General features: G+C 42.3%; 1 protein-coding gene across 2 annotated transcripts in view; it reads left to right on the top strand.

Moving 5' to 3' along the window:
• The window catches only part of AFG1L (AFG1 like ATPase), a 136,082-nt gene that overhangs the window by 30,785 nt on the left and 84,344 nt on the right, over positions 1-20,953 (top strand). For both annotated transcript variants that reach the window (XM_073336943.1, XM_073336945.1), the window contains 2 exons: positions 18,334-18,385; positions 19,484-19,585. In XM_073336943.1, coding sequence (XP_073193044.1) covers positions 18,334-18,385; positions 19,484-19,585 — 154 coding nt within the window. The remainder of the gene's footprint in view (positions 1-18,333; positions 18,386-19,483; positions 19,586-20,953) is intronic.

The raw sequence follows: 20,953 nt of genomic DNA on the forward strand, positions 1-20,953 counted from the left end.
TTTGTGTGGGGGGGTGGAGGGTGAGAAAACCTGGATTTGTGCTGGAAATCACTTTAGATAAGCTATTACCAGCAGGACAGTGGGGTGGGAATAGGTATTGTTTCATATTCTCTGTGTATATATAAAGCCTGCTGCAGTTTCCACGATATGCATCTGAAGAAGTGAGCTGTAGCTCACGAAAGCTTATGCTCTAATAAATTGGTTAGTCTCTAAGGTGCCACAAGTCCTCCTTTTCTTTTTGCGAATACAGACTAACACGGCTGTTACTCTGAAACCTAACAGATCAAGGTAAACCTCGGCAGGGGTATTCAGTTATTTTTATGCTAAAATCTGGACTTCTTTTTTTGTTTTTTTTTTATTGGTTATTGAGATACTTAAATTAGGATTGGTTATGGAATTAAATTGAACAGATTGGTGTATTTTAGATTACAGAGATGCTTTTTGCAATTAGCTAAAATATTTTTATATACAAAAGGATTTTTATTTAGTAGGAGTTGGAGGGTGCTTATATGTAGTTCAGCTTTTTAGTTTTTACGGATGTTCTTAGAAACCTGAAATGATCTACTTTTATCAAGAAATGCTTTCTGTTCAGAGTGATAAATACTAGTTCTTTTAAAAGAAGTAATTATATGCAGCTGTCCAGCTGGAATCATTGTCTTTGATTCTGTCATTTTTTGAGATAATGTATATGAGGAATGGTGGTGAAGAGGATGAGGAGAGAAACAGGCACAAATAGTTGATAGTACAATTGCATTTAGTCTGAGCAACGTCACTTTATTTCATGGTCTGACTTCTTCCCTCACTTCTAGCAGCGGAAATCTGGAGTACCTCGTGAAATCATGGACTTACTCCAGGTTTAATACCATTAGAAATCAGGGAATAATCTGGCCCCATTTCCGCAGTGCAGATAACTTGCGAGCTTCTTGAAGATATGAACTGTACTAAGCACAACACACTTTGGGTTTTGATTTTTTTTGTATGTTTAATGTAATGGTTGCTGTGGTTCAAATAGCTTTATTCACTAAAATATGACAAACATAAGATTTATTATTAAACCTTATTATTATCTATGATTGAAACAACATTTCCATTATGAAAATATAGATATAAATTTGCTGGTACTTCAAGATGCTTTTTTTGGATTAGTTCAAAATGAACTCGAGTTTAAAAAAAAAAGCTATGAAGTCTATTGATGCAAATAGAATAAATTTTCAAAATTATTAGCCTCAAATTTTAAACAATGACTTTAATTTTATTAAGGAATTACCTTGTGTATGTTCAGTTCAGAGGATCTGAAAATATCTGAGGCTCAAGGCCACAAGAGTTTGTAAAAATGTTTCAGATCTCCAGGTTTTCAGAATAAACACCAACTGAGGCATTTTAAGTGTTGTTGAGCAACTATATTAATTACTCGAAATAAGCTCAACTCTAAGTGAGGTCATGTTTTGAAATAGGGTATGAACAATAGTAAATGTGATTCAGGACCTTGAAAATATCTTCAAATATAGCTGCAACCAAAAGGAGCTCTGAAAAGAGGATGAGAAAGAGACTGATCTGCTCTTAAATAAGGAATATTCTCTAATATGTTTTAACTTGATACTGCCTGTATTAATCTAATCTGATAAATATAGAGAATTGCATCTGGAATTTTGCATATTTAGACTAATTTCATATCGGCAAATACATTATGATCCAAATACGTTTAAAATTGGCAGTTAGGTATTTCTAAGGCACCTATCATACTGTAGTATCCAAGACAGAAAAAATTGTCAGACCCTTTTAAAAATACTCAAGAAATAATGGAGAGTTCTCAGACTGAAATGAAATATTCTGACCATATTACCACTTGGGAAAGAATAGTGATTAATCAAAGAGACATTAAAAAAGGAATAGAAAAAAATCCAGTCTGAACCAGCGTAGAACACGCTGTGAGAGACACAAATTACTTTTTAAAAATAGGATAAAAAGGATCTCAGTAGTAGAGAACAAAATTAATTTAATTTGGTATGGGAGCATAGTTTGAAATTCTGCCTCTCCTTTGGAAAAATTAATATTTTAAAGAATATAAAACAATTTTCAAAACTTTTGCAAAGCAACTTAAATAAAAAAGGAAAAGAAAAATATGTATCCCGCACTATGTGCCTGTTCCAGTGATTCTATGCATTATGTGGTATCATAAGCATGGTGTATTTTATGGATATTGCAGAGGAGTAGGAGTTAGCAGTCTATCACAGGGCTGGATGTGACAGGATTTAAAGAAGGAAATAGTTAAGACTGTATGGTAATGTACTGATTGCATCTCTTGGGAAGGTTATTGGGAGCGTATTGATATAGTGGATTTTTGACCATTCCTTGTGCAAGTCAGCTTTTGTGGTATGCCTTAACCTCTTTGCTTTTGTAGGTATTAAGTGTTAGTTATCTTTAAATGATGACACTGCAAAAACAAAGCTGTCCAAGAATCTATTTTGTCTGAGGGAGAGGTGGACTTAAGTATTTTTACTAGACATCTGAGTGCAGTCACTACTTTACCTTGTTTTCCCCGCCTCCTTTACGACTCAAAGCCCCATGAAGTGATTGGGGATTGGACCTGCTTTGACCTCCTGAGGTCCTCCTGAGGTCCCTTCCAACTCTGATAATCTATGATTCTATGATAAGTGGTTAATATCCATAAAAGAGGACCAGAAGGACTCTACAGATCCATTCCAAGTCAGTCCATATTCATCAGGAGATCTGGTTGCAGAGCAGTGTGAAAAAATCCTACTATTTGAACTGCCTTTTTGGTAAACGTATGGAGTGTATGTGTAAAATCTTCCTAAAATTGAAGAATGGAATAAGCTAACTACAATAACTCTCCACGGCTCTCCACAGTGTTTCTCTTTCATTAGCAATCCCTTGGTCTGGATACTACTTGTTGGTTTACATCTGCTCACTCCATCAAAATTCAAGTTTCTTTTTACTTTCTGTCCTTTCTCCTTTGAATTCAGACACTCTGCTGGCTTGCTGCAGCACTGCACTATGATTCCAGTTTACTCTACTTCCATCTGACAGTTTATGGCCATGTCTACATTACAGTACAAAGTTTGGTCAACATAAATTATGTTGCTGAATAGCTGCCAACTGTAACATGTCGCTCATACATGTGCACACTTGGGTGCTTGCCTAAGCAGTGTGTGTCCTCTCTGTGAATGGTTGCACTGACATAAAATGCGGTGCACAACAGGTCGGTATCCCAGTGTGCCCAAAGCCACCATCCACCTTAATTCCTGGGATGCCTCCAGTTCACCCAGGGATTTCTGAAAGTAGAGACTGAGTTTCTGTCATGCCACTTTCTTCATCCAATAATGCCTAGTGTGACAGATATGACAGTATCCTGCAATATATTGAGCAAAACTTATAAGATTGAGTTAAACCTTATTGAATTGCATTTAATAGCTTGGGGTCAATTGTATTAAAAATGCAATGTTTAGGGGGGAGAGGGATAGCTCAGTGGTTTGAGCATTGGCCTGTTAAACCCAGGATTGTGAGTTCAATCCCTGAGGGGGCTATTTAGGTATCTGGGGCAAAAATTGGGGATTGGTCCTGCTTTGAGTGGGGGGTTGGACTAGATGACCTCCTGAGGTCCCTTCCAACCCTGATATTCTATGATTCTATAATATTTACTGTTGTGGGATTGTATGAAATTTCCTTTACCAGGAAGACAAGATTCATGCAATCTCTGGGAGATGTGTGGTATTTCAAAGGACTTTTTGGGACAATGTGTTTGAAATGGATTTCCTGGGAATTACTTGGGGTGAGGAGAATGCAAATGACTCTCATTGAATCCCTCCCTTTGAAGCTACACCCTGAGGAAAGAAACTGATTGTCTATTGATTACCTGCTCCAGAAATCTCCAGTTCTAAGATCTCCAAACTGTATAACAGAGGGACTAAATTTTCATGATGTCCTAGTTTTGAGCTAGGGCTGTTATGAACTAACGACCACAAATGAGACCCCTTTTTGGGGTTTGAATGACTCAGCTGCCAAAGATAGTTGGGGTGATCTCGAGTAAGCTTATTACTATGCATGTAAGTTACTTTATTGTTTTTAATGTTTTGTCTGCAGTGTTTCTACCTAACTAATAAAATAGGCTTTCATAGGCAGTGGTGTGTGGTAACTTACAAATGTTGGCAGTTATACCATGTGTCATCTCTGAAGGGAAGAAGCAAAGCAGGCTTGCTTGGGCCAACTGTTGTATACTGGGCATAAAACAATGAAGGCAGGGAACTGTTCAGCCTGGAAATAGACCAGTCGGGAGGGAGAGAGACTTGGGTTTCCACCCAAAAACGGCAACAGCTGGGGAGCCAGAAGCCTGAGCCTGGGTTCCCTTGGTGGACCACTAGGGAAATACAGATGCAGTTGCTCTGAACTGTGACACCTGTTCCGTCCCATAGTACTGGAACAGTTTTTTAAATCTCCCACAATCCTGCATGCCATTTTAGGTTTCTCTTATCTCTCTGGCAGAAGCATGGACTCTACACAGCTCAGCAGAATTCTCATGACAGCTGCTAGTACAAGATGCATGATTCTCCTGTTTGCAGAGCTTGAATAAATACTACTACAACTGGGAGTGTAATGAGGAAGATGCAGAGATGTTTGGGCTCAATAACTCCATGCTGATTGGACATGGTGGGGGAAAAAAAGCCTGGTTGCTTACAGGCATTCACAAAGCAGCTCCTCACGGTGTATCACCACTTTTGCCACCTAAGAAACAAGCACTGATTAATGGGATTTCATCATAAAACAGGTGTGGGATGATGAGTGGTGGCTTCAGAAATTTCGGGTGCAAAAACCTGTGCTCCTGAAGGGGTGTGCTGAGCTTGCCCCAGCTGTCTTGTGCTGGGATGCCAAAATGAGAGCTTCACTGGCAGTGGAGAAGTGCGTAGCGATCACACTCTGGAAACTTGCAACACCAAATTGGTCAGTGGACAATCATTTTGGAGTTGGAAAATCCACAGTGTGGGGCCATCATCATAGAAATGTGCAAGGCCATTAATCATCTCCTGCTACACAGAATTGTGACTGTTGGTAACATGCATGAAATACTGGATGGTTTTGCAGCAGTGGGTTTCCCAAACTGCAGTAGGGCAATACACAGCACACGTATCCCTGTTCTGGCACTAGCCCATGTCACCACTGAGTATATTAACAGAAAGGGTTACTTTTCAATGGTTATGCAAGGACAGGACACTTCACTGATATTGGGGAAGATTCATGATGCTCGCATCTTTAAGAAAACAAGAGTTTTCAAAAAGTTGCAAACAGGGACATTCATCCCCAACCAGTGCATTCAAATTGGGGATGTTGAAATGCCAATAGTGATTCTGGGTGACTCAGCCTTCCCCTGGCTCATGAAGCCATACACTGGCCACCTCTACAGCACCAAGGAAAGATTCAGGGACTGGCTCAGTGGAATGACAGTTGAATGTGCTTGTGGTAGATTGAGGAGTCATTGGAGATGTTTGCCCACTAGATTGGATTTCAGCGAGGCATTGTTATTGCTGCATGTTGTTTATTGCACAATGTCTGTGAAGTGAAGGGAGAAAAGTTATCCTGTGGTGGTGGAGTGAGGTGGATCAGCTGTCTGCTGAATTTGAACAATCAGACACATGAACTATTAGAAGAGCTCACCACGGAGCTGTATCGCTGAGGGAGGCTTAAAAGACCATTTTAGCAGTCAGGCACAGTAGAATTGTCTGAACATTTTATGAAACAGTGTTCAGGAATAGGTTACTGTCTCTCCCATTTTTGAATCTGTAATGCTTAGTGTAAATTACTTAAAATGGGGAGGGGGGAAGGGATTGTGTGTCACTATGAATTCAGTAATGCTTGGTGTACATTATTATAATATCTGTAATGCTTTGTTTAAACTTATGAATATGGGTTGTTTATTGCCTATAATAATAAAGATATGCAGAGTTTTCAAAAATTGCAAACCAACAGCCAACAAAAGTAATGTGCAAAAAACTCAGTAAAAACAGTCTAGCAAAAGTGTAACAGGGTTAACCAAACTTTAAACCCACAGTCCAAAATGGAATGCAACAAGTATTGTCTGATAGCGTAGTTTCCACAGGTCTCTGTATGTGTAACTGTGGTTCTCCTTGCTTTCCCCCCAGTGTGGCATAGTAGGGGTATGGGTGCACACCGTGATGCCATCTGTTGTGTTGTGGGATGTAGGGACCACTGACCAAAGAGTTCTCCAGGGACTGAAAAATCTGTGGAGTCAGTATTCTGTGAGCATGTAAGTCAATGGTGCTCTACAACATTTGTGTTTGTTACCTGAGCAGACCCATTATATCCTGGTGGATTTCCTGATGTGCCTCTCAGTCCTTTTCCCTCTTCTGCGGCAACTGAACCCTCCATTCTCATACTTTCTATGTGTTCGTGGCTCTACAAGCCCTATTTTCATGGGCCGAGGCCACAGAGGATTGGAGGCGCTTGCCAAACATATCCTCCTGAGTGCTCTTCTTTCTCCTCTTCATCGGAGTCAGACTTTCAGCAGGTGTGGAGGAGGGAACCTCTCAAGGCCACCATGCAGGAGGCTGATTACAACAAACAGATACACTGTTAGATTTGCAGTCCCAATAGAAAAGGGAAAGATAAGTCTCAAAACTCCCTTGCATTATTCCCATAAATATTTTTAACAAATGCTAATGGTCACTTTTGCTTTGGGGAGGCTGGGTACAGAACCACTCTTCAGCTTAAACCATTGTGACATAGCCTTCTGGGGAGAAGAGGGTGGGCTTCTGTTGCATGTAAGCTTTAAAAACTAGGCGCCTGTGGGTATGGGGGAAAAGCAGTGAATATAGGCAATATTTTCACCGGCAGCGGTCACTTTTGTTAACATCTTTTTCCTGAGGATGATAAAGGCACAGAGAACCAGCTGCTACTGTCGTCCTGAAGCCATCCAGGCACATATGCTGCTAGCCTATTGCAATGATGCCATCTGAGCTCATCACAGAGTGGCATGGGAGAAAGCCTTCTATGGTGGGGAAAGAAACAAGGCTGCCATCCCTAGCAATGTTCAGGAGAGGGTCACAGAGTATCTCCATTAAAGTTTCACTGAGAACTCTCAACAGGACAAAAGGGACATCCCTGTTCAGATAAACGAAGTACTCTGCTTGGGCCTCTCAGCCTAACCCAAGAAGCCAAAATATTGAAAAACAGATATGGATTCTACCTCTGTTTCTTCTACCTATCTCCACCTGAGCACAGGCCACTGATGTGGCATGGATTGTGTGACCTGACTGCCATACTATTTTTTAGAATGTATTCTCTAGCACTATATTTTCTAACACTTTATCAATAATCAATCAAAAGTAAATGCCTTTGTTCTCTAAAATTCAGGATGGGACGGGTGCCATTTTTTTAAATGGTGAAGAAGGGCAGTGGGAGGGAGGAAGAAGGTGAGAGATCAGGTTTTGAGCAACAGCAAGGGGAAAAATTAATACAAGGAATAATTCCTGAACAAACCTTCCCAAGGTTCCTTCCCCCTTATCACTGGGCTCCTATGTGTTTGTGTGGTGGGACTGGCTTGACTTCACAGTCTCAAAGAGCTTGTGGCATGGTTTGAGTCCTCTGTCATGTCACGTGCTCTTCCCTCCTCACTGTCCACCACAGGGGTTTCTGCCTCAGCTTCCTATGAAGTGTCCGCAGTTGTACACGGAGCGCTGCCGGGGTCCCTGCCAAGTAGGGCATGCAGTTTGTTGTAAAAGTGGCAGATCTACAGGGTAGCACCACATTTCTTGTTATCTACCCTCACCTTATCGTATCCCTGGTGAAGTTCCTTCGCTTTCACACGGCACTGCTACTGATTCCCATTGTATCCCTTTGCCTGCAACTGCCATGCAATCTGCCCGTTAGATGTACATTTTCTACAGCTGGTCCATAGCTGTGCTTGTATAGCCTCTTATCCCCCACAGGTCCAGGAGATCCAATATTTCTTTTCTGCTCCAGGGTGGAGAGTATGTAGTTCCCCTCTGTATGCATGGTGCTGGCCTGGTTTTTTCAGCAGTTGGATGCTGTGATGCTCTGGGGTTTATTCAGCCCAGTAAAGTGTTCAGTCAACATCTGTATTGCATCATTGGGTGCCTTAAATGTTATGCTGCGGTGATTCAGAGCCCTGATACAAACCATGATCTCATGATTTTGGATGCCTGACTCATCGTGTTTGAATGTTTAGGCTTGGCAGTTCTGGAAATCTATTAATCAAGTTATTCTTTTAATTTGGAGGAGATTCAATTTTTAAAAAAATTGACACTTTTAGGAATCCCAAGTAAACCATATGCTAAAATTTAAAAGCATTTAAAAGTATAACTGGGTTCAAAAATAATTAGATAAGTGATAGGTCCATCAATGGCTATTAGCCAAGATGATCAGAGATGTAACCCTATGCTCTGGGTGTCCCTAAACCTTCAACTGCCAGAAGCTGGGACTGGATGACAGGATGTATAATTCAAAATTGCCTTGTTCTGTTCATTCCCTCTGAAGTGTCTGGCACTGGCCACTCTCAGAGACAAGATACTGGGCTAGATGGACCATTGGTCTAATCCAGTATGGCCATTCTTACATTCTTATAATTTCCACCTGTCTTCAAAATGAGCTATCCTAAAGGTGACTACAGTGTCTTCTCTCCTGGCAACATCAAATAAAATAGAACATCGTTTCACTTACATGTGAAAAGATCCCCTAAACCACTAGAATTCCTCCAAGTATGTAGGGCCCTTTCCTGGGACTAACTACATCTTCAGAAGCTCTCACTGAACATCCATTCAGACCACTTCAGTAGCAGAATTGAAGTAACGGAGGGATACTTCATTCACCAGTCATAAATTTTTGTGAAGACAAATTCTGCTTTCATCCTCAAAAGTTAATCTTGGATGTTCTGAGAGTCCAAGCAATTATGCTTCCTTCCTTTGACCCAAAACAGTTTTTTTTCTCAGACTTTCCAGAGATGATAACTCCTGGAGTGAGAATCAAACAGAAGTATCTGTCCAAAAGGTTGAAATTCAAGGAAGTTACAAGCAACTCAGACAGACCATTTAGAATGGAAACATTTGTGCAACAACACCCTCACTTTTGCTTTGACCTATTTGCATTTCCTGATTTTTATTTGTATGTGTTTGTGGGAGAGAGAGTTAGTTTGTTTTTTTTAAGTTGTGGAACCTGAGTTTTTTAAAAATGCAGACTTTTTCTATTTACTAATAAGTATTACATCTTATGCCTCATAAAAAATGAAAAATGACCAGGTGTGCGGTCAATAATCCTAAATTTACTCTAGAGAAATCCTTTTATTTTCAAAAAGAAATTTGTAGATCTATATTTTCATACAAATATCCTTTTTGTTTTTGTTGTTGTTCCTTAGCTGTACAACTCTGAGATTCTGCAACTATATTGAGAGAAAGCTTTTTTTAAAAAAATGCACAAATGCACACAGGAAAAAGTCATCAATTAAATTATCTTGCTATATGTTCAAAGCCCAAGCAAAAACAGTTGCAGCCAGTTCTATTACAGGTTTTGGTTGTTAAAGGTAATAGTGTTGATGTAATATACTTAGACTTTCATAAGGTATTTTACTTGGTACTTGATTAAAAGAACATAAAGATATAAAATTAATATAGCACATGCTAAATGGATTACAAACTGGCTAAATGATAGGTCTCAAAATGTATTTGTAAAGGGGGATCATCGTCAAATGGGTTTTCTATTGGGGTACGGCAGGGACTGGTTGTTGGCCCTACGTCTATTTAACATTTTTACTAATGACCTGGAAGAAAACCTTGCTAAAAAGGTTTGCAGGGGGAGTGGTAAATAATGAAGAGGACACATCATTGATACAGAGCAATCTGGATTGCTTGGTAAACTGGGCGCAGGCTAACAATATGTGTTTTAATATGAATAAATGTAATTGTATACATCTTGGAGCAAAGAATGTAGACCATATTGTCACAACGGGGGACTCTATTCTGAGAAGCAGTGATTCTGAAAAAGATTTGGGGGTCATGGTGGATAATCAGCTGAACGTGAGCTCCCATACGATGCTGTGGACAAAAAGGCTAATGCAATCCTTGGATGCATAAACTGGAGTAGAGAGGTTATTTTAGCTCTATATTGTGCACTGGTGCAACCGCCGCTGGAATACTGTGTTCAGTTCTGGTTTTTATAATTCCAGGAGGATATCGGTAAATTCAAGAGAATTCAGAGAAGACCCAGGATTGGAAAACATGTCCTATGATGATAGACTCAAGGAACTCTATTTATTTAATAAAAAGAAAAGGAGTACTTGTGGCACCTTAGAGACTACCACGGCTGCTACTCTGAAACCTATTTATTTAATGTAACAAAGAGAAGGTTAAGGGGTCCCTTAATTACAGTCGGTAATTATCTACACGGGGAACAAACATTTAATAATGGACTCTTCAATCTATCAGAGAAAAGTATAACATGATCCAATGGCTGGAAGATGAAGCTAGATAAATTCAGACTCTTAATAAGGCATAATTTTTAACAGTAGGAGTAATTAACCACCGGAACAACTTACCAAGGGTGGTGGTGAATTCTCCGTCACTGGTAATTTTTAAATCAAGATTGGATGTTTTCCTAAAAGATGTGCTCTAGGAATTATTGTGGGGAAGTTCTATGACCTGTGTTACCCAGGAGATCAGACTAGATGGTTACAGGAGTCCCTTCTGGCCTTGGAATCTATTAGCGGAACTGTTCCGAACATCTGAAACCTTGTTTCAACTACAGATTAAATTAATAAAATTTTGGGGCATTTCTATTAATATAGCTCTCTAAATTAAAACTATAAGTGGTTCCATTATAGTCAGACTTGCATATTTGTTGAGGATATTGGTACTAAAAAGGCGTGTTATTCTGAGACTTGCATCTTGCTGTTTTTGGTCATGTATTATGTTTTTGTATGCCCATTAATGAATGTTTTTGCTACAGAAGCTACTGTTTCTTTAATGTAGCACTGTGTTTTGAAATGTGCTCCAGATTCAAGTTGTTTAGCAATTACACAAATCCAAATGAGACCACAGGGTTGTAATTTTAATTTTCCTCTGTTCTTGCTTAGCTTTTATTGCTTTGTGAAATTGCAGCATTTAAAATAACCAAACAAGTGCGAAATATTGTAGTGGATGTCAGTCCAGTCTCATAAGCTGATCAGACTTTTATTCAGTTCTCTACTTTAGAAACTGATTTCTGTTTGGAATTATGTATACACTTGTAAATGTTTCTGTTCGGTTACTTGAAAAATGGAAGTGAATTGTGAATCTTAAGATAAATGCAAACTGCTTAGCAAAATCATCTATATGGAAATATTTGCAAGTAGGAATGCCTTTATTAAGTGTAACTTAGAAAACAAACTTTCAAATACAACAGGTATGTCTCAAGTAACAGCCACTCAGGCTGAAAACACTTCAGCAATATTCATTCAAGATAAATGCAACTTACTATTAGATAAACTGTGAGTTAGTAAAATACATGTTTTGAAGTGAAACACTTTTAGACCTAAAAAGACAGACTTGTCCCTACTGTAACTCTGTTGTCTTGAATGAAGCTTAAACCAGAGATAACTTTTGCTCAAAAGCTCTAGGTAGAAAGGATGGAGACTAAGAATATCCTCCACGCAACCCTACCTCCTTTTTAAAGCCAAGAAACTTCACATCCTAAACATTGCTGGTAATCTACAGTATGTATTTGCAAATATTATGATACTGGTTTATATAACAAAATCTATTTTCCCGAGTTCTTGCTGGGCTATGTGGTCAAAGGGTTTAGTGGATGATGAGAGAGTCTGTTTTGATGGTGGATTGGGAAAAGTTTAATTGTGGAGTTTGGATGTGTGGTGTTAAATACTGTAAGCATTCCTAGAGATATGATTGTTTTAAACAGTTCTAAATAAAATTGTACATATTTTTCCTCTTTTTCCCCTTTGCACAACCCACATATTGTTGTAATATTAGATTGGTTGAAAACTTCTGAGTTAGTAATTTAGCAAGGTTCTTCTTTGAGTGATTGAACATGTCCATTCCACTGTAGATGTTTGTGCACAGCAGTGTGCAGATGTGAGAGTTTTTACCCTTGTTTTTACCCATTGGGGCAGCCTCTGCAGTCTCTCACACACCACACAGGCATAAAGCGCTGAGATGCCACTGATGCCCTCTTCTCCTAAGGTGTTTGAGGCTGCAAGAGAGTTGTTAAACCTCTCAGTGCCACTGTCACCATCAGTTAAAGAGACTCATTCAGCACTGGCACCCAAGGTACCACCTTGAACACCTTCATCTCTGCACCTGGGTCCCAATTGAGCTGGTACCATCTAGGGCAGGGGTGGGTAAACCATGGCCCACAGGCCGGATCCAGCCCACCAGCCGTTTTAAACTGGCCCTCGGCTCCCGCTGGGGAGTGGGGTCTGGGGCTTCCCCACTCCAGTGCTCCAGCTGGGGCGCAGGGTTGGGAGCCGCTCCACGCAGCTCCCAGAAGCAGCGGAATGACCCTGCTCCAGCTGGGGAGCAGGGTCAGAGGCTGCTCCACGTGGTTCCTGGAAGCAGCGGCATGGCCCCCCTCCAGCTCCTACACGTAGGAGCAGCCAGGGGGCTCCGCTCTGCACGCTGCCCCCACCTCAAACGCCGCCCCCACAGCTCCCATTAGCCGGGAACTGCAGCCAATGGGAGCTGCAGGGGCAGTGCCTGCAGACAGGGTAGCATGCAAAGCCACCTGGCCATACCTCCGCATAGGAGCCAGAGAAGGGACATGCTGCTGCTTCCGGGAGCCGCTTGAATCATAGAATCATAGAATATCGGGGTTGGAAGGGACCTCAGGAGGTCATCTAGTCCAACCCCCTGCTCAAAGCAGGACCAATCCCCAAATAAATCATCCCAGCCAGGGCTTTGTCAAGCCTGACCTTAAAAACTTCTAAGGAAGGAGATTCCACCACCTCCCTAGGTAACGCATTCCAGTGTTTCACCACCCTCCTAGTGAAAAAGTTTTTCCTAATATCCAACCTAAACCTCCCCCACTGCAACTTGAGACCATTACTCCTTGTTCTGTCATCTGCTACCACTGAGAACAGTCTAGATCCATCCTCTTTGGAACCCCCTTTCAGGTAGTTGAAAGCCGCTATCAAATCCCCCCTCATTCTTCTCTTCCTCAGACTAAACAATCCCAGTTCCCTCAGCCTCTCCTCATAAGTCATGTGTTCCAGTCCCCTAATCATTTTTGTTGCCCTCCACTGGATGTTTTCCAATTTTTCCACATCCTCCTTGTAGTGTGGGGCCCAAAACTGGACACAGTACTCCAGATGAGGCCTCACCAATGTCAAATAGAGGGGAACAATAATGTCCCTCGATCTGCTCGCTATGCCCCTACTTATACATCCCAAAATGTCATTGGCCTTCTTGCCAACAAGGGCACACTGACTCATATCCAGCTTCTCGTCCACTGTAACCCTTAGGTCCTTTTCTGCACAACTGCTGCCTAGCCATTCGGTCCCTAGTCTGTAGCGGTGCATGGGATTCTTCCGTCCTAAGTGCAGGACTCTGCACTTGACCTTGTTGACCCTCATCAGATTTCTTTTGGCCCAATCCTCTAATTTGTCTAGGTCCCTCTGTATCCTAGCCCTACCCTCCAGCGTATCTACCTCTCCTCCCAGTTTAGGGTCATCTGCAAACTTGCTGAGGGTGCAATCCATACCATCCTCCAGATCATTAACGAAGATACTGAACAAAACCGGCCCCAGAACTGAACCTTGGGGCACTCCACTTGATACTGGCTGCTAACTGGACATGGAGCCATTGATCACTATCCGTTGAGCCCGACAATCTAGCCAACTTTCTATCCACCGTATAGTCCATTCATCCAGCCCATACTTCTTTAACTTGCTGGCAAGAATACTGTGGGAGACTGTGTCAAAAGCTTTGCTAAAGTCAAGGAACAACATGTCCACTGCTTTCCTCTCATCCACAGAGCCAGTTATCTCGTCATAGAAGGCAATTAGTTTAGTCAGGCATGACTTTCCCTTAGTGAATCCATGCTGACTGTTCCTGATCACTTTCCTCTCCTCTAAGTGCTTCAGAATTGATTCCTTGAGGACCTGCTCCATGATTTTTCCAGGGACTGAGGTGAGGCTGACTGGCCTGTAGTTCCCAGGATCCTCCTTCCCTTTTTTAAAGATGGAGGTAAGTGCCACCCAGCGCCTGCACCCCTGAGCCTCTCCCCGTGCCCCAACTCCCTGCCCCAGCCCTGATCCCCCTCCCACCCTCCAAACCTCTTGATCCCAGCCCGGAGCACCCTCTTGCACCCCAGACCCACCCCAGAGCCTGCACCCCCAGCCGGAGCCCTCACCTCCCCCCCGCTGCACCCCACACCCCCACCCCAGCCCTGAGCCTCTTCCCACACCCTGAACTCCTCATTTCTGGCCCCACCCTGGAGCCCACACCCCCAACCAGAGCCCTCACCTCCTCCCACACCTCAGCCCCAATTTTCTGAAGATTCATGGCCCACCATACAATTTCTATTCCCAGATGTGGCCCTTGGGCCAAAAGCTTCACCCACCCCTGTTCGAGGGGAAAGCCACAGATGATCTCCTTGGCTCCCCTTTCTTCAGAGTCAGCCTTCTTCACTAGTATTGATGGGTACGGCACCAACATACTAACAAGAAGCTTCTTCTTCATCAAACTCCTAGCCGGTCCCATCCGAGGGGATATGTCACCTGCCTGCCCTGGTTTCAGCTGTGACCTTTGGACTATGCATAGTTGGGGACCAGGCTGCACCAGTGGCCCTTTTGGAACCATGGGGCTTCCTCTCTCAATCAAGAGTATCCCCATGGCCACATCAGCTGGCTCCAACTTCTGGGCATCAGGAGCATTAACACCTCAAACACCATAGTGTTGGTACCAAGCCCAGCACCAAGCAGTCAGGATCCCTCTCACGAACAGCTGCAAAAGGAGCAGGAACTGGATCAGCCTCCGGTACCATTGGCAGCCTCGTTCTCATCCCCTGATAAGCCAATTGTGGTAGAGCCTATTTCTTCATCTCCTGATGATTTTAAGGCTCATCTGGAGTTGTTGAGGAGGATGGCTATCACCCTTGATATCCACCCAGAGGACATCCAGGAAAAATCCCACAAACTGGTGGACATTCTGACATCTGCAGCTCTGGCTAGAATAGCCTCATGTATCAGTAAAACTATCTTAGATCCTACCTAAGCGCTCTGGCAGACTCACTTCCCTGCCTCCAACTGCAAAAAGAGGGGAGAGATGGTATTCTGTCCCCTTCCAGGGGTTCGCACACCTATGTAACCATCCTCCTCCAGGCTCCCTTGTAGTGGCAGCAGCCAGTGTAAAAGAAAGATAGGGCACCAATGCCAAAAAATAAAGAGGACAAGAAGCTGAACTTATTTGGAAGGAAGCTTTATTCCACAGGTGAATTACAGCTTCATCCTCCAAACCAGCAAGCTTTGCTGAGGCACTACGATTTCATCCTGTGATGGGATGTTAGATGGGGTGGGATCTGAGTTACTACAGAGAATTCTTTCCTGGGTATCTGGCTGGTGAATCTTGTCCATATGCTCAGGGTTTAGCTGATCACCATATTTGGGGTGGGAAAGGAATTTTCCTCCAGGGCAGATTGGAAGCGGCCCTGGAGGTTTTTCACCTTCTTCTGTAGCATGGGCCATGGATCACTTGCTGGAGGATTCTGTGCTCCTTGAAGTCTTTAAACCACAATTTGAGGACTTCAATAGCTCAGACATAGGTGAGACGTTTTTCGCAGGAGTGGGTGGGTGAGATTCTGTGGCCTGCGTTGTGCAGGAGGTCAGACTAGATGATCATAATGGTCCCTTCTGACCTTAATATCTATGAATCTATATGCTTTGAAGTTCAAAGACAAACTTCCAGATGAGGTGAAACAAGAGTTCCAGCCTCTCATAGTGGAGGGAACGTTTGTTGCCGGAACAACTCTGCAGGCAGGTCTCAATGCAGCAAATTCTGCAGTGCACCACCTGACCTCTGCTATCGTGATGCTATCATTCTGGTTACACTCTTCTGGCCTCTTTCCAGATGTGTAACATACAGTCCAGGACCTACCTTATGAAGCAACATTGCGCTTCACAGAAAAGACAGATGAGACTCTGTGAAGTTAACACCCCAGCAAAGAGGTGGAAGGGGTTTCATCCTTCTCAGTTCCAGTGTTTTCAGGGATTTGCCCCTGGACCCCAAGTCCTACCAAGGAGAAGGAGCAGAGGTTACAAACGATGACCACCACTGCCTCTGCTTCCACAGCCACCAGTTCAGCGAGGCTGGCAGCAGCATCTTCCAAGAGCTCATTTTGATGGGTGGATTGAGAGCAGTCCACTACATACAAGAGTGCCATCTTTTTCTTTTCCAGCTTTTTCAAACTGCCTGTCCCACTTCTGTTGTGCTTGGGCCCACATCCCAACAGATTGGTGAGTTCTAAGCATGGTGGCGGTGAGATATACATTCCATTTTATTTCTGCCTCTAACCCCCTTCTCTGCCCTTCCCCATCTCTCTTCAGGGACCCCTCCCAAGAGACAGTATTACTCCAAGAGATATAATCACTTCATCTTGTAAGAGCTATAGAGGAGGTTCATCCTTCCTGATCCCGAAGGTAAAAGGGGTCTCACACCTATTTTAGATCTAAGGCAGCTAAGCAAGTTCCTAAAAATAATCAAAATTCCGGATGGTCAATCTAGCTTCTATTATTTCTTCTCTGGAGCCAGGGGGACAGGTACACTGCCTTTGACGTAAAGGATGCCTACTTTCACATGGCAGTTCATCAGAGCCACAGAAAAATTCTGAGATTCTTTGTCAGTGGAAACCTTTATCAGTTCACAGTCCGCCCCTTTGGTCTCTTGGCGGCTCCAAAGTGTATGGTGGTGGTAGCACCATTCCTCCAGAGGTTAAGGATCTTGGTACCATTCCCTGATTGATAAGAAGTTGATCCAGGGTGCTAGCCGTTTAGCTTGCATGGCGTTCCTTTCTCACATCCAAGTAGGAAGCGGCATATTGTTGCTGACTGACAATATGACTACCATGTTTTATGTAAACAAGCAGGAAGGAGCCCGATCCTCACTATTCTATCAGGAAGCAATCTGGCTCTGGGACTTGTGTATCAGTAACTATACTTCTGAAAGTAGCTCATGTCCCAGGGACTCAGAATATAATGGCAGATCGACTGAGCAAGGTTGATCACCATGAGTGGTCCCTTTACCCAGACATAGCAAGGTTATTTTTTTAGCTCTGGGGGGCAGGACACAACCCAGGTTTGTTGACCGATGCTTTTCTACTGCTGTGGTCAGAAGGTCTGCAGTACACTTTTCTGCCAATCCCTCTTTTGCCCAGAGTTGTCTGCCAGGCAAGCAGGACAAGGCCCGTCTTATACTGATTGCCCCAGCGTGGCCCCGTCAGTACTGGTTTTCACAGCTCTTGGACCTCTCAATCAGTCCCCACTGTTACTCACACTTCATGCAGACCTATTTTTGGAGAATCACGGACGCCTCCTCCATCCCAGCTTTCAGGCCCTGGAGACTTCAGGGTTAACGTTGGCAAATGAGTCCAGCTCTGGAAAGGTGCAGGAGGTAGTGCTGACTAGTAGAAAACCATCAATGAGGTCAACTTACCTTGAGAAGTAAAATAAGTTTTTCACCTGGTCGAGGCTAAAAGGGGTCTCCCCTTGTCCAACACATTCTGAATAGAAGCAAGAATATCTTTTTTGTGTTTGAATCATCAAGGATTGGCAATTAGCTCAATCAGGGTATACCTAGCAGCTATATTGGCATTTCCCCTTCCTGTGGATAATCACTCCCTTTTTTCCAACCTGATCGCAGTAAGATTTTTAAAGGGTTTGGGCAGACCATTTCCACACATACAGAGCTCTCTTCCACCATGGAGCCTGAATCTAGTCATAACAAAACTGATGGATTCCCCCCCTTTGAACCTCTACAGACCTGCTCTCTGTTGCACCTTTCAATGAAGATAGCATTTTAGTAGCTATTACATTGGTCAGGAGAGAAGGGAAATTGAGGGCATTACTAAAGGTAAAAACTCTCCAACAATTATGCATTGGAGCGCGCAAACACCTACAGTGGAATGGACATGTGCAACACATCTCGAACAACAGTTATAGAAAGGTTAGTAACTGTTTTATTTATAATATTTTTTATGGTAGCCCTACTTAGTTAATTAAATCCAGCCACCTGATTTCATTCCCTCAACAATAGGCTCACATTAATTACACACCGTGTTTATATAAAGTGATCCTTCTCTTTTTTGCAGCTCTTTGCAAAAAGCAAACCTCCGAAAGGTCTTTACATCTATGGAGATGTAGGTAAGTTTCAGTAAAGATTTCATTGGAAGTTTTGGCAAAATGAGGGTTTCACAGAGTTTCCATTTAAGAGGGAGCAGGATCCAGTGCACCTGTGACTGATTGCCTGCTGCCTACCTGGGTTTAAGGGAAGGAATCTGCGCCTTACAAAGGGGAAGGTAGCAACAAGGGAAGGACTGCTACCCATTAATCTCTCTCAGCCCGGAAAGGCAGGGAAAAGGTGCTAGAAGGATTCCTGAAGAAAGCTGTTGGGGTAGCTGTTGAGAGCCCAGAAACATAACCCCAAGAAAGGATGGCTTTGCCACCCTCTGAACCTGAGGGAAGAGAAAAAAGCCCAGGGAGACTTTACTTGGAGTCTGGGAAAAAGAGACTTTATTTTAAGTTTATTTTAACTTAATAAAGTAGAACCCCAGGATAGGTATTTTGTCTTATAACTTTTGGACTGTGTGGAATTCTTAAGGGATGCTGAGAGTAGGGGAAACTGAGGCAGGGCCACACTTGACCAGCAGGGGATGCTACAGGACAGGCATGCCCTTCTACAGAGGACTTACTCAAGTTCTAATGTAGCCTTTAATGTCAAAGGTTTTTTATTTTTTGTATAACAAGTTACTATTTTAATTAACTTTTCATACTTGTTTCTTTTAGAATATGGAATGGTATTAAGTATAGATCCAGTTGCTGTATATGGAGTGGCGTGCATTAATGTATTTCTGTTTGTGACATGTTATTTCCTAAATAACCACTATTTAACAACATGTGTAAAGTAAGAAGAAGGAGGCAGAGAGATGAAGATTTTATTCTAGTCATGTCAATGTACCATGAAAATGCCTTGACTCAGATGGAGACAATAGGGCCACTTGTTGGCTCAAAATGTCATACTTTATTTTTTCAGAATTTGTCCTTGATAAAGTGAAATACAACTTTCCTCCTAGCTCTTTTAACATAAAATATAATCTCTCTTCCCAAACAAGCAAGCTTTTTACTGTTCAGCTGAAGAGTGTAGTTTCATTAGTTCAAAGCTAATGAACAATCATTACTGTAATCAGTACATACTGTTTTTAAATTAACTACCTGTTGAGTCTATTTGTTTTTTATTTGAAGGCACAGGAAAGACAATGGTGATGGACATGTTTTATTCTCATATAGAAGTAGAGAAGAAAAAGAGAGTCCATTTTCATGGTTTCATGCTAGATGTACACAAAAGTAAGTGCAAATACTCTGACATTTACATGAGTCTCATTGAGTGTATAATCTATAACAGTGGTTCTCAAACTTTTTTTTTGTGGACCACTTGAAAATTGCTGAGGGTCTCGGCAGACCACTTAATGATCTTTCCAAATGTTGTTTGTACCATTAGATAACTATTGTAAAGCGCTTTGGATAAAAGCGCTATATAAAAAAAAACTTAACAATTAACTTTTTTGTTCGACAAGTAAAAGCACACAACTCATATTTTAATATCAGTAGTCTTACCTTTCTAATGCAATGGATGTGCTCTCTCTCCCCCAACACGGCAGCCCCCGAGCTGGGGCTGGAAAGGAGGTGGGGTCTCTCCCTCTCTCCCCCAACACGGCAGCCCCTGAGCTGAGGCTGGGAAGAAGGGCCATCTCGCCGCAGCCCTGGAGCTGCAGAAAGTCGCTTCTTTCTCTGGCTGCCGCAGCCCTGCACATCCCAAATTCCCCCCTCCCCGCGCGGCTCCACTAACTAGACGGGTGGCTCTTCATTCTCTTGTGTGCAGCCACCCAGGTGCACACCTTAGAGGGAACTATCCACAGAGCACCTGAATGGAGCTCGCAGATCACTGGTGGTCCATGGACCACAGCTTGAGAACCTCTGATCTATAAAGCAACCCTGGTTTATTCTTCTTAGCATATGAGCCAATTTCACTTTCTTTTACATAAGTAATCAAAAATACATTTATTAAAGCATTGTTAGAATCTTCTGTTATTCCAGTATAGCTATTAATAGCTACAATATCCAATATTAATAGGAATATCCACTCAAAAGATAATGTAGTGTGCGATGTATGTGAAATCAGATGTATATTCAAGATTAATTTACCCCTTAACTAAACACCCATAATTTATCAATTAACTTACACTCCATTCGGAAGAAGTTATATGCTAATAGTGAATTTTATATTGACTGAGATAAATAATGTGATGGTGTCCCAAAGATATAGTTTATGTAAAAGCTACAGTTAAATTATTTGATACTTATTTGGCATCTGTGTTCAGTTGAGGGTACAACGATTTAAGAAAGAAAACAAACAAAGTTAAGTTTGGAAAATAAGATGAGGAAGGGTTAGGGGTTGGGATATCTTCCATGTCCAGGAAACATAACTTTACACATATGAAAAGGAATGTTAGGAGTGGACAGGAATCAGTTATTCTCAGTGAGAACTTGAGCTCTAAGAACAGGTAGCAGTGAAAAAAGCTTCTGCAAAGGGTTATGTAATTGCCATTACTTGAGTTATTTAGGGCTATACTAGCTATATGTCTGCTAGGAACAACTTAAGAATAACTAAAGCGATTTTGCAAAATTTCAGGAAGGTGGACTAGATGACCTAAT

Source organism: Lepidochelys kempii, chromosome 3 (genome assembly GCF_965140265.1).
Source record: "Lepidochelys kempii isolate rLepKem1 chromosome 3, rLepKem1.hap2, whole genome shotgun sequence".
Lineage (NCBI taxonomy): Eukaryota > Metazoa > Chordata > Testudines > Cheloniidae > Lepidochelys > Lepidochelys kempii.